This window comes from Eretmochelys imbricata, chromosome 1 (genome assembly GCF_965152235.1).
Source record: "Eretmochelys imbricata isolate rEreImb1 chromosome 1, rEreImb1.hap1, whole genome shotgun sequence".
Lineage (NCBI taxonomy): Eukaryota > Metazoa > Chordata > Testudines > Cheloniidae > Eretmochelys > Eretmochelys imbricata.
The window spans coordinates 322,047,702-322,061,159 of NC_135572.1; the positions used below are offsets into that span (position 1 = coordinate 322,047,702).

At 45.7% G+C, this 13,458-nt stretch overlaps 1 protein-coding gene across 1 annotated transcript in view; it reads left to right on the top strand.

The window, feature by feature from the left end:
- TTLL8 (tubulin tyrosine ligase like 8) overlaps window positions 1-13,458 on the top strand; it is a 62,764-nt gene that overhangs the window by 17,025 nt on the left and 32,281 nt on the right. The window contains exons 4-6 of the mRNA XM_077805570.1: window positions 5,755-5,822; window positions 7,170-7,298; window positions 12,876-12,990. Coding sequence (XP_077661696.1) covers window positions 5,755-5,822; window positions 7,170-7,298; window positions 12,876-12,990 — 312 coding nt within the window. The remainder of the gene's footprint in view (window positions 1-5,754; window positions 5,823-7,169; window positions 7,299-12,875; window positions 12,991-13,458) is intronic.

Genomic DNA, 13,458 nt, shown 5'->3' on the forward strand with positions numbered 1-13,458 from the left:
TTTGAGCCCATCATACATGTTTCTGATGTTGCCAGCAGAGAGGAATGATGGCTGGCAGGGTGGCCAGCAGAGAGGAATGATGGCTGGCAGGGTGGCCAGCAGAGAGGAATGATGGCTGGCAGGGTGGCCAGCAGAGAGGAACTGCGGCTGGCGAGTTCTCAGATGGTCGAGCAAGCAAGGTGCCTTCTTCCCTGCGTGGGAGGTGAACTCCCACAGATGCACCTCTGAACCCTTGGTCCTCACTGACCAAAGACAACCACTGTGAGTGGGGTATGGCGAGGGAGCAGAGAGGGGCACAGAAAAGGAACTTTTGGTTGTAGGACTCAAGAACACGAGGCAGAAGACACTGCCCCATGCACTCTGGGGTGGGTGTCCTGCTCACAGTTTTATGATTATGAATCCTGCTTGTGGCATTTTCCCTAATTAATGTCAGGTGACTTCCCTCCTTCATTAAAAGTTTCTTTTCTACACTCAGACTCTGTGCTTGTGAGTGGGGAAGTATTGCCTCTCAGGTACCCAGGGATGGTGTGTAATTTTCCCAGGTTACTGGGTGGGAACTTGAGCTGGTTCTGTGTTGTATTGTTGAAAAGGTATTGAACCCGGCCCTGGTTGCTACTGGCTCCACCTGGCAAAGGATTACATAAGGTTGGTATGCCTTGTGGTGATAAGATCCAGTTGGTGTCAGTGGCCAGATCAGGGATGTTTCCGAGATACTTTGTGTTGTGGCTTTGAGTGGAAGAATGAAGGTCGTAGTAGGAACAAAATTCTAGCACTCTCTGACCATTTCCATTTATCTTATCAGTTCTGTGTTGACCAAGACAGTTGGTCCATTTTCATGATCAGCTCCTCCCCTTGCGTTGAAATCACCTAGCAGGAAAACATATTCATGTTTTGGAATCCTGCCGATGGTGCTGTTCAACTGGTCATAGAATTGGTCCTTGATGTCCAATGATGAGGAGAGTGTTGGGGCATACACACTCACAAGGTTGACTGGGCCCTCAGATGTGAACAAGCATGATGCCAATATTTCTGATCCATTTGTACGTGGCTCAATCTGTTGGATCATATTAAAGACATTCTGTATTAAAATCACAAATGCGTTTGATTCCCCATAGTTTAAATTCCAGGGTATTACTAATTTAAGAGGTCTCTTGGTTTTTGGTACTGTTTCCCTCCCTCTATGTGTGAAACTTGCAAGCTGCTAATTGTGTTAGTACATTCTAAGACAGAGTCTGTTCTCAAAGCAATTCACAGAGAGAGAGACTCAAAGCAATACTCTTACAACAGAAACAGCACCCAGAGACTCCTCGCCCTTTTGTTGTATTAACAATTGTGATTAAAATAGAGAGAGAGATGGATGTAGATGGATGCTTGGTGTGGATAATAACTGAATGATCAGGGAGGTGCCAGCCTAAGAATCCTGTGTCCATCGGCTGAAGAAGGCGTCAAGTGGAAATAACCAGAGGACCCCCGAAGGGCAGACTGGAATCCACCCAACAGCCTCAAGAATGGGAGCACCAAAGAACAAGATAACATCTAGCAGCACGGAGCCATCAGGAATGTGCTATTTGCTGATTCATTCAGCAACAGCATGATGAAGCAATTCCCACAGACTGGCATAGGAAGAAATTCCTATAAAAATAGACTCTAAAAAGTGAGAACTTTGGGATCTGATTCTGCATACCAACTTCCAGGAGCATCAGATGAGCATCTGACAAGGCTCTGCTCCCTCCTCATGTCCAGGCCACCTGGCCAGTGGCTTGGCATGAGCAACTCTAAGGCTGGTAACTATGATAACAACCTTGCAGAACCTGTGTGTGTGTATGAATGAATGAATGTGTGAATAAATATGAGATTGAATGGAATGTTATAGCTGTAACTAACTGCTTACTATGATTCTTTCTGTATTCACAATAAATGTGGTATTTTGCCTTTTTCCCTTTAATAAGATCCTGCTGGTTTTTAATTTATTGGTATAACAAATCATCCATAGAAGTGAGTTCTTGATGGCAAATCCCACTCCATGCTCTTGTGTGTCTTCAGCGTTTTTCGCCTGCCAGAAAAATGTGTAGTCTTTTTTCCCCTTAGAGATCCGCTTGATGGGAGCCATGTTTCTTGGAGGGATGCGATATCCACATTGTCGTTTCAGCTTGTCATTGATCGCAGCAGTTTTACATGCATCGTTGATTTGTTGAAGGTCCTCAGATAATCCAGTTGTCATGGTGCAAACGTTCTAGCACCCTATCTTTAAGGATGTTTTCTTTCTTTTTCTTGATTTGCCTGGTGCGTTGGTTACAGTCCACTTGTCAAGTTATAAAAGTCTAAGCTCCCAGCACCCATTGAAGGCAGACTGTGGCAGGACAACACCCTGTTGTCTGGGTGCTGCTCAGTTTTATGGTGGGCGGTTGTTATCCAGTGAGATACAATGATCTCTCCCACCATCGGAGACAGCCCCTGGCGCTCAACTCTACGCCAGTCAAGTAAGAGCTTAGAACCGGTGACTACTGCCTCCCATGTTGTGTCGACACTTGAGGTGAAGCTGGAATATTTCTCCAAGGCACAAGCCTGGGCAGATGATATGGAGGCCCTGAGTTGCCCATGCATCAGGACCCCCCTCTCGGCGTCACTGGTAAAATCCAGAGGAGAGGCAGAACCAATACATCTTGTACCTGATCCACTGCAGGAGTTGCCGGAAAGATACTAAAATATTAGTACCTGACAGTTTAGGGCCTCCACTCCTGATTTTCTGTCTGAGTTTGCTCTCCTAGCCTTACATTCTCCTGAATTCACCCACAAGGCAGTAGGGCTTTTCTGTCAGGGGTTGCTTCCTTAGCCTTATGCCCTCCTACAAGGCAGTGGGTTTGATGAGCCTCAGGTAGTACCATCTACTCTCATTACTATTGCAGGCATAGCCTGACCTGACATCATTAATCATATTATCATAGAATATCAGGGTTGGAAGGGACCTCAGGAGATCATCTAGTCTAACCCCCTGCATCTGTAGCACCTTTCTTCCAACAAACATAAAGCTATTTACAAATAATAATATACTAAGCCTCAACACTGCTGGAGGCAGGTGAGCATAATTATTCCCATTATACAGTTGGGGAAACTGAGTCACATAGCAGTTAAGTGACTTCACAAGGTGATAGGAACATAGAAATTATCGGACTAGATCAGGCCAGAGGTCCATTTAGCAAGTTATGCTGTCTATAACAGTTTTCGTATCAGCTGCTTCAGAGGTAGGTATAAAATACTTCCTAATGGACAGTTAGGTTATAATATGTCTAGGGGGGAAGTTCATATATAAACCCAAGCAGTTAGTAATGGTAAATAGTAACATAGCAAGTCAGTGATAGAGCCAGGAACAGAACCCAGGAATCTGTCTTTTGCTCTGGCCAACAGACAGTACTTTCTCTACATTAATATCTCAAGTAGGCCAATCGCAAACAACCAGTGAAGAGGCATGATTCCTGGCACAGAATATTATAAGTGGCACCAGTAATAGCACCAATAATTAAGGCTGCCCTTCACTTCCCATTATAAGGCCCTGTTTTCAGTATGTAACTTTTCAAAACTTTAATTGTTTAGGCTGAAATTTTCCATGCCAGGTGTCTGCCTCAGGCTGCATTTTTGGAGGAGAGTTTCAGCTAAAATGATTAGGCCATTTCTGAGAACAAGGTTGGGGAAACAATGGTTTTGTCCATCTTAAAAACATTCTGGTGACCTTTTCTTTGAGAAGGTCTAGCATCCCTATGGTTTGGGACAGAGACTTGAAATTTGGCAAGGTGGTGGCCTTTGTATCAGGGATGTGCCTTGTGCTGTCCCTATGAAAATCTGCCCATATCTGGCCAAGTTCCAACCCTTTGAAAAATTGCAGTTCTGACATGCTCAGGAGAGACTTCTTAGAGATGATGGGGAGACTGGGAGTAGTTGGTCAAGGAGACTGAGACCTGCGAGGAACAGTGGCGGGGGTAGGGTAGACAGATCCGATAGGGAGCCGTCATGAATGGGGAGAATTGGAACTGGCTGGGCAAAGAAGCTTGAACAAGGAGCCACAGGAAGGGGGAGACTGAGATTGTATGAAGAACCCAGGGAGGAAAATTGGCACTGGGAGCCAGTGGGTTGTGTAGTGAATGAGTCTGTTGTCTGTAGGGCCCCTACCTCATTTTTTGTAGAAGTTGGAAGCTGTCTAATAAATGAGGCAGGAAACTGCAGAAGAAATAGGATGGTCTCAGGGTAAAGTCAATTTGAGGGTGCACTGGAGAACTGGATTCTATTCTTGCCTCAACCACAGAGTTCCCATGTGATGCTGAGCAAGTCACCTACACCCGACTTTTCACAGATGGTCACTAATTGTGTGTTCCTCATTTCTGAGTGCCCAACTTGATACACTGGTGTCGAACTTGCAAAGAAGTGCTGAGCGCTCGGCTGTGGCTGAAGTCAGCGGGAGCTGTGCTATATAATGCTAAACACTCTGAAAAATCAGGTCTTAGGTGTCTGAAATTAGGCACCCAAAGTTAGTGGATACTTGTGACTTTAATTTCTCTGTGCCTCAGTTCCCTATTGCTAAAATTGGAATAAATGGCCATACTTGTGACGGCCTTACACTCAACTTGATGGCATTTTTGTGTCTGTCTGTCTGAAATGTGATAATTTGTGAATGCCACTTCCAATCCCAAAATTGCAGGGAGTGTTCTAGGCATCAGTGGACAGAAACCTATTGATTTTGAGGAAAGTTAGAAAATGGAAAGAGGGAAAATGGGGGACACCTGGAGACCCTGCTATCTGGTTAGCACAACCACAGCTTCAAGCAGCTCTGCAGTTGTCTGGAGATAGAACAACTGGTTGATGGCTCCCATTAAAGTCTTCCAGTGTATCTGGAGGGGGGACGCTGGTATGGGTGGAGGGGACAATGTGGAACACTCAAAACTCATATCAGGGAGGAGATTGCAGGGAGAGGCAGGGAGTCCCTGACATAGAGGGAGATAGAAGGGTGGTACACAGGGAGCTTGTGGGGTGGAATAGAGGAATGCAAGAGCCCTAGCATGTGTAATAAATTCCACCCACAAAAGTTAGAAAGTGTGCAAGTGCAATCCTCTAGGAATACCCGCTCATCTCACAGGAGTGTTGTGAAAATAAAGTAATGTTTGTGAAGCAGTCAGATGCTAAAGCGATGAGTACTGTAGAAAAGCCCACAAGGAAATCGATAATTCTGGCTTCAGAGCAGGATTTGAGTAGCATGCATTACAGATAGCATGGAGTCACTTAACAATGAGGATAAAACAAAATATTGTATAGCTGCTCAGTTTGTGAGCACCATCTAACCTGGTTCTCTGGAAAAAATAGTATGTTATCATGTAATTAAAGACTGCATCGTAATGCATATGCACAATGGGCAGAATTAGGGTTGCATGGGCAGCCTTAATGCTGGCATTTCCTAACTTTTTAGTGTTTGATTTTGCAAACTTAATGTTCTTTTTACATGGTTTTGTGTGTAATATTCATATTTATTAAAGAAAAATTAATTTATGGTTGCTAATGTTCTCAGCCTACAGGTCGTGGGAGATCAAATAAATGTAGAGCACCTTTTATAGGGCACATAGCTCCTCTCACAAAATCTATCTGGGACTGGGGGCTCTTGTCTACTCCTAGCACTCTGTAGATGTAACTCCCTATTGCTCAAAACTTCTGTGGGCTTTAAAACAATATATTTATCTATGTTGTATTATTGTTACATGATTTTTTTTAAAGGCAAAAGAAGTGTCTTGTGTGAAGAAGTTTCTGGCCTTGACAGTTCAGATGACATTCATGATGTAATGGTAGGATTACATATGTACTTATTGTTTTTCCTGAAGTATATTTTAAAAAATATGTGTAAGATAAGTTTTGATTTTTTTGTCTCATTTAATTCACTTCCTTTTACTGTCCAGCCACAGTGGGCCAATTTCTGCCTGGATTCAATGGAGTTACGCAAGGCAAAAATTTGCCTGCTGGATAGCGGAAGGAAATGCCAGCTAAAGTGCATCTACAGTAGGAAGAATTTGGCCCAGTAACAGCATGGGATGTATTTTTGGTCTAGCAGATTGGTATGCAGTACCCATCAAATGTATATGCAGCCCCTACTGAAGTAATTTGTATTTTACTGTACATTAAACTAACTGTGCACTGGCCAGTCTATTACTTGATTACCAAATCTGTGGTCTTGCCATTCAGGGAAGTTGCTTGACTGATTTATTAGTTAATCATTTAGTTAATCATTTGCATTTACAAACCACACACACCAACAACTTATTGCATGTACTTAATCCAGTAGCATACCGAGTGAAGCCACTGGCAGTCGTTCCTTTGACTGAACTAGGAAGATGGCCCCATGGGGCTTACGAAAGAATCTTATACTTGTCAGGGTATTATTTGCCATCTAGTTTAGTCACTTATAACTCACTGATATTGTACAACCAACATTTCATTAAGTTTATCCTAGTCCAGAAGAGAGCACATATATGATAGGTTATGTGGCCATTACTACCTACTCATACCAAAGCTTCACCAAGTTATTTTGGCCATCTATTGTGTTGCACTTTCACTGATCATATAGTTCTGGAAGACAAGGATGACTGTCTCTACAGCAGCTCACATATGTCTCTGTGTGAATGGATGCTCAAGATATTAGTGATGCTACCCCGTGAACAAATGAGCAGTCTAGAAAATCACCCCATGAGCCAGTCAGTCACCTGATTTAAAAATGGGGCTTGAGCAGATGACACGAGAGCCGCCAAAGCAACTGTCATTTTTACTATTTTCTTTGGGACTGGGAGTTTCTCAAAAATATGTACATATGTCCTGGAGCCTTAACATTCCACTGGTCCTGCAGGCAGAAGAGCATACGTGCGTACGCACATCAACAAGCCCTTATTTGTTATTCAGAGGAATTCACTTTGGAAATGCTCTAAGGAGCAGATAGAATTAAAAGGCTCTGTGACGGTACATGTTCTCCCAACTAAGTTATCACAGCTATGCCAGTGCACAGCTTCCTGTGCCCACAAAGTGAAGTCGTGGGTATAACTTTGATATACTGCAGAAAATGAGCAGTTGGTATGGATATATTAATAAAACTTTCCTTGATCTTAAATCTGTGGAATCATAATACAGGGTCTTTTTTGTGCCAGTCTAGGTTGGTAAGAAATGAAGAGACATCCTTTTTTTGGACTATAAAAAAGGATGCAATTAATTACCATAACCTACATTGTGATCAGATGCTGAATCATTATGCAAAAACTGGCTCCTTTACAACTAAAGTAAGTAGATAGTTAAAATCACTTGGTCTTTGGTGCTGTTCCCACATGGGGAACATTATTGGTATTAGGTTTCATGAACAGATTATACAAGGTGAAGGGTTAGTGAGTGTTAGTGGGTTTTTTAAATTTATTTCCATATTAATGTGATCAACAGTAACTGATATAAGAAGTCAAAGCTAAAGACTTTACATATATGGGAGCAAATTCATCCCAGGTTATTCAGGAGGATGAATTTGTTTTTCTATTGTTATGTAACCAGAGGGGCATGGTGGATTTTTTTTTGAAATTCTAAAGGAACAATATCCATGTTCTCAGGTCTAAATGTTTGAGTCCCCAACTTGGCAATCAAATCCACATGTGTAGACCCTTGCACGCATGTGAAGCCCTGTTGATTTCATTGGTGTTCTATGTGGCATACAAGACTCTGTCTGTGTGGATCCTACTGTAGAGCCCGAGTGAGCTGTATGGTTTGTGTGCTTGCTAAGTATATTGAATGATTGATTTTTGTAGGTGGTGGTGGGGAAGGGTTGAGGGAAAGCTAGTTATTAGCTACTATTTATTATTTGTTTTTGTGATCTTATGTCAAAAGCACCTAGGGCTTTTAAGATAGGTGTGGTACCGTTTTGTTATATTAATATTTTTAGCATCTAAATAGATTGTTGTGCTATAATTAATATAATTCTCAACCTGTTTAAATTAGTGAATTAAACCCCAATGAAAGGCTTTGCTGTTCTTTTTCGAGTGCTTCCTCATGCCCATTCCATGCTAGCGGTGTGTGCACCACACGCACAGTTGCTGGAGATTTTCCCCTTGGTGGTATCCATTGGGCCGGCTCTAGCGCCCTCTGGTGTTACACGCATGCATCAGTATAAGGGGTGCCGCTGGCCCTGCGCCCTCTCAGTTCCTTCTGTGACAGTTGCTGGAATGACCCTTCTTGCTGTAGCAAGGCTTCTTTCCCTGTGGTTTGGACTTTCTCTGTTCATATTTTGTATAGTTATTGTAGTTAGTATATATAGCTCTTAGATAGAGTTAGAATGGTGTTAGTAGTTGACTCTGTCGTTGAGGGACTTTTTGCCCCAGGGGCTTGTCCCTGGGCTTCAAGCTGTGTGCCCCATGAGGCAAGCCAATGCCAGTGAGAGACCTGCACTCTAGCTATCTAATGTGTCTGGGCAAGTCTGCCGTTAAAGAGAAGTGCCAGATCTGCAGGGACTTCAGACCTCACACGAGAAAGGATAGGGATATTCGGCTGAAGGCCATTCTCATACAGAAGAGGGACAAGCGGGGAGTGCCTAGCGTAGTCAGACCCATATTGGGCCACCCATCCTCCCTGAGCCTCTGACTGCGCCACTGACTCTGCCTAGATAGCTGGGTCCGATACAGGACCCACCACTGACTCCCCAGAGCAGCCATGGGGTCAGGTGTCTGCTGGCCCCTTTGAACCCAGGAGGCTTTCCAGGTGGCAAAGGACCTTCTGTCCCTTCCGATCCCACCGATCCCTCAACTCCCCTCGTCAGCCAAGGCAACTGGGAACAGAAGGGAGCAAGGTGCAGTGAGCTCCACCATGGCACTGACCACTGCAGCGCCATCCAGGGGCAAGCCTTCCATGGTCCCGATGCAGCGGTCCCCAGTTCCCTGGTATTGCAGAAGCAGGTACTGCACTGCCATGATCTTCAGGGGAAGATTCCTCTTCAGAGTCAGAAGTGGAATCCTTTGCTCCACCCAAAACCTACCGGTACCCAGCCTACACACCAGACTACTGTACCAGCCCTTCTGCCAGTGCCTGGCCACCAGAGTCCTTGGGGGTTTCCCCTGTCACCTGGCCCCCCCTTACCATTGTTCATACTCAATGGTGTCAGAAAGGTGAGCTATCGTCTCTTCCCATCCAGCACCAGACCCTAATTCTGGTACTGACCTCAGTGCCGATGTCCAGGAAATGGCCCCAAAGGACGTGGTGGAAGTAGAGGAGGAGGAAGCACCACCTCTGGCTCAGGCCTCCTCATCATCATCCCCGGACAAGGCGGTTGCAGGCCCTAGTAACCCACTCCCTCAGGATGACTTCAGGGCCCACCAAGAGCTTCTGAAAAGGTGACCTGCGAACTTGGGCTTGGAAGTTGAGGAGCTTAAGGAGTCAGGACACAGCTGCAGCCTAATCGACATCCTGGCTGCAGCTCCTCCCTTCAGAGTGGCCTTGCCTGTTAACAAAGTGGTGATGGGCCTCATCAGAACACTGTATAGACTCCTTCTCTGCCTCCCCCCACATAAAAAAGGGCAGAGAAGAAATACTATGTCCCAGCCAGTGGATTTGAGTAGTTTTACTCACACCCCTATTGCTGGGGTCCCTGGTAGTGTTGGCAACGAATGAGTGGGACAGAAAGGGACAGTCGAATGCTATCCCAAAAATAAAAAGGCCAGGAGACAGGACTTGTTTGGACATAAGGTTTATTTGATGGGCAGTCTCCAATTACGTATCTCCAACTAGCAGGTCCTGCTGGGGAGATACGATTTTAATCTGTGGGACTCATTGTCCAAATTTAAGAATTCCCTGCCGCAGTAGTCAAGACAGGAGTTCATGGCCATCTTAGAGGAGGGCAAGACTGTGGCCAGGACCTCCCTCCAGCTGACTCTGGATGCAGCCGACTCATCAGCCAGGACTATGGCATCGGCAGTCACCATGAGGCGCTGTTCGTGGCTCCGTTCCTCTGGCCTCCATCACGAAGTTCAGCAATCCATCCAGGACTCCCCCTTGGAGGGCACCTCCCTGTTCTCAGAACAGATGAACTTGAAGTTTCAGGGGCTCAAGGGCCACTCTTTGTTTCTTGGGTCTTTACACGGTTCCAGCTTTCAAGAAGCACTTTAGGCCTCAGCAGCCACCCCCCTCCCACCTCCAGGTTCGTGGTGCCTTCCAGGCAGGAGCCCTACAAAAGAAAAGAGAAGGGTTTTAAGCAACGCCAACCCCCGCCTCCTACTTCAGCTTCCCAGTCAGGCTCTCATAGATATCCTGGAAGGGCCTGGCAGGCTTTTGAAGGTCTGTCCAAGGGCAATATACCAGTCTCGACACCAGATCCACCCCCCCCCCTTTTTGTTTTTGGACCGCCTGTCGCCTTTCAGCCCAGCGTAGTTATATATAACATCGGACCATTGGGTACTGAGTACAGTAACAATTGCTTACACCCTCCAATTTTCATTCACCCCTCCCTCCAACCCTCCACCCCTGTCCCTCTTCAGGGACCCTTCTCATGAGCAGTTTCTTGTCCAGGAGGTGCAAGCCCTCCTACGTGTGAGGCCATAGAGGAAACTCTTCGAGACTTGAGAGGGAAGGGGTTTTATTCACGATATTTCTTAATCCTGAAGGCCAAGGGCAGTCTACGGCCCATCCTGGACCTGCGTCGTCTCAACAAATATCTCAAGAAACTTAGGTTCCACCTGCCCTCCCTGGCCTCCATCATTCCCTCCTGGGATCCAGGAGACTGGTATGCTGCCCTCGACTTAAAGAATGCTTATTTCCAAATCTCTGTCTTCCATGGGAACAGAAGATTTCTCAGGTTTGTAGTGGGTCAACGCTTCTACCAATTCACCACTCTTCCCTTTGGCCTGTTGGCTGCCTCACGGGTCATCACGAAGTGCATGGTGGTGGTAGCGGCCTTCCTCAGGTATCAAAGCATACAAGTCTACCCATACCTCGATGACTGGCTGATCAAAGGTCAGTTGCAGGCTTAGGTGCAGCCCAGCATCAGTACAGTCTGAGCCACCTTACAGGTGCTGGGTCTGTTGATAAACAAGCGGAAGTCAACCCTTGTTCTGGTTCAGAGAATAGAATTTATCGGGGCAGTGCTTGAATTGACCCAGGCCAAAGCCTCCCTACCAGAAGCCCGATTCCGAGCTATGTTGGACCTGATTTCCAAGGTCATGATCCACCCAATAATGACTGCTTGGGTCTGCCTTAAACTATTGTGACACATGGTGGCATGTACCTACGTGGTGCAGTTCGCAAGGCTACACCTCAAACCCCTCCAGATGTGGTTGGCGTCAGTCTACTTCCCAAGCAGACACCATCTGGACTCAATACTCACAATTCTGCCTCTGGTCCTCGCTTGGCTGACCTGGTGGAGAGACCCAGGATCTGTAATTGAAGGGATACCCTTTGCTGACCCTGAACCATTGATAACCCTAGTCTCGGATGCATCAGACCTGGGGTGGGGAGCCCACCACAGCAATCTCAGGACTTAGGACCTCTGGTCCCAGGAAGAACTCTCCCTGCATATAAATGTCAGGGAACTCAGGGCAGTACGCTTGGCTTGCCAGGTGTTCCTTCCCCAGATCTTAAGCAAAGTGGTGCAGGTCCTGATGGACAACACTGCATCAACGTTTTACATCAACAAGCAGGGAGGGGCTCAGTCTTCAGCCCTGTGCCAGGAGGCCCTCCAGCTGTGGGACTTCTGCATGAAACACGCCATTCACCTTGAGGTGTCACATCTCCCGGGAGCCTGAAACACACTGGTGGATTGCCTCAGCAGATCCTTTTCCTCTCGCCACAAGTGGTCTCTTCACCCGGAGGTCATCAGTGTCATCTTCCAGAGGTGGGGGCCTCCCCAGAGGGACCTGTTCGCCACCAGACAAAACAGGAAATACCATCAGTTCTGTTTGCTGCACAGGCACAGCATGGGCTCCCTCTCCGTTGCCTTCCTGCTCTTGTGGGCAGACCACCTACTGTACACCTTCCCACCCGTTCTCTTGGGTCACAGTTGCACTACCCAGCAAAGAGCTGTTCATGTGGCAATAGTAGGGGAAGAAAGAGGAGGATAGATAGGGAGAGGTAGACTTTGAGGGGTTAGCTATAGTTTTTAAAGTTCTAACTGGCTTGGGACTTGGTTACTTGAGAAACAGCTTCCCACCCTGTGCCATACTGCTACACTTCCAACCAGCAAAGGTGCTAGAGCTTTGAGCTCCCTTTTTTTCTTTAAGGATAGGTGGGGGGCCAGATGTTCTCCATAAAGGACCCTCAGCTCTCAAACTTGCCTCCTTAATTTATCAGAGCTCAGATCTGTTGACCTTCCTGTCAGGCAGGAAAGCTTGCTTTTTCGTCCAGGCATTTAGGCAAGATACTTAAATACATGCTTAAGTCCACCTCTGTTAAGGAAAGCAGTTAAGTATGTGCTTAAATTTTAAGCAGATGCTTAAATACCATTAAAGTATTGGACATAAGTGCTTGTTTAACATTACCCAAGCGCTTAAGTGCTTTCCTGATTAGGAATGGTTTGCTGGGCCTCAAGATTGGGTTCATTTGAGGGAGAAGAGTATTTATTATTAGGATCAGGAGGGCATGGTGGGGATAGCTATGTATCTGTAATGGAGTGAGCAACCTATTATTTGTTATGTTGAAGAATGATGTGTGGTTGCAAATGTTAACTGCAATGCAGGATGAGCACCTGTTAATGGAATTACATCCCTTTATAAACAGAAGGAATAAATACACAATTTTCAGTAGAGGCCAAGACTTTTTGTGCTATCTGTCCTCTCTATCAGTGTATCAGAGAAAATGCCAAACCATCATCTGATCTCTTCCTTATTCTTTTTAAGATTGGACTTTGTTTGAATCTGAGAAATTTGCCATGGTATGTTCCAGCAAATCCAAATACCTTTTTCCCCCGCTGCTATGGTATTTGCATGGATGATGAGAAACATGATTTTATAGGTAAGTCATTTGAGTAGCTTCCATGTTCAGTCTCAGGCATTTCTCTATACTGATAACTTGATCTTGAAAGCAAGGGTCTAAGCAGTGTGGCCTGCATCCAGCAAACCACTTAAGTACATGCTACAGTACTTTAAACATGTCAGGAGTCCAACTGAAGTCAATAGGACAACTCACATGCTTCAAGTTAAAACTTGTGCTTGTGTTTTGCTGGATCAGAGCTAGAGTATTCAGTACCTGGCAGTACTAAGTCCAAACAGAGCCAAATTCTGCCTGCAGATTACTCCCACTCAGGTCCCAAAGAGCCTCACAGCTTGTCTGAGCGAAACATCCTTGCTGGGTAGTTTTAGTTCATACATATTTTCAAATTAAGGGCTAGTGTCATGCACTAACTGGCCCATGAGGACCCTGCTGGCACGTTCCTTAGTGTATATTAATGGTGGTACTGTTTGAGAAAGGACCACACTAAAT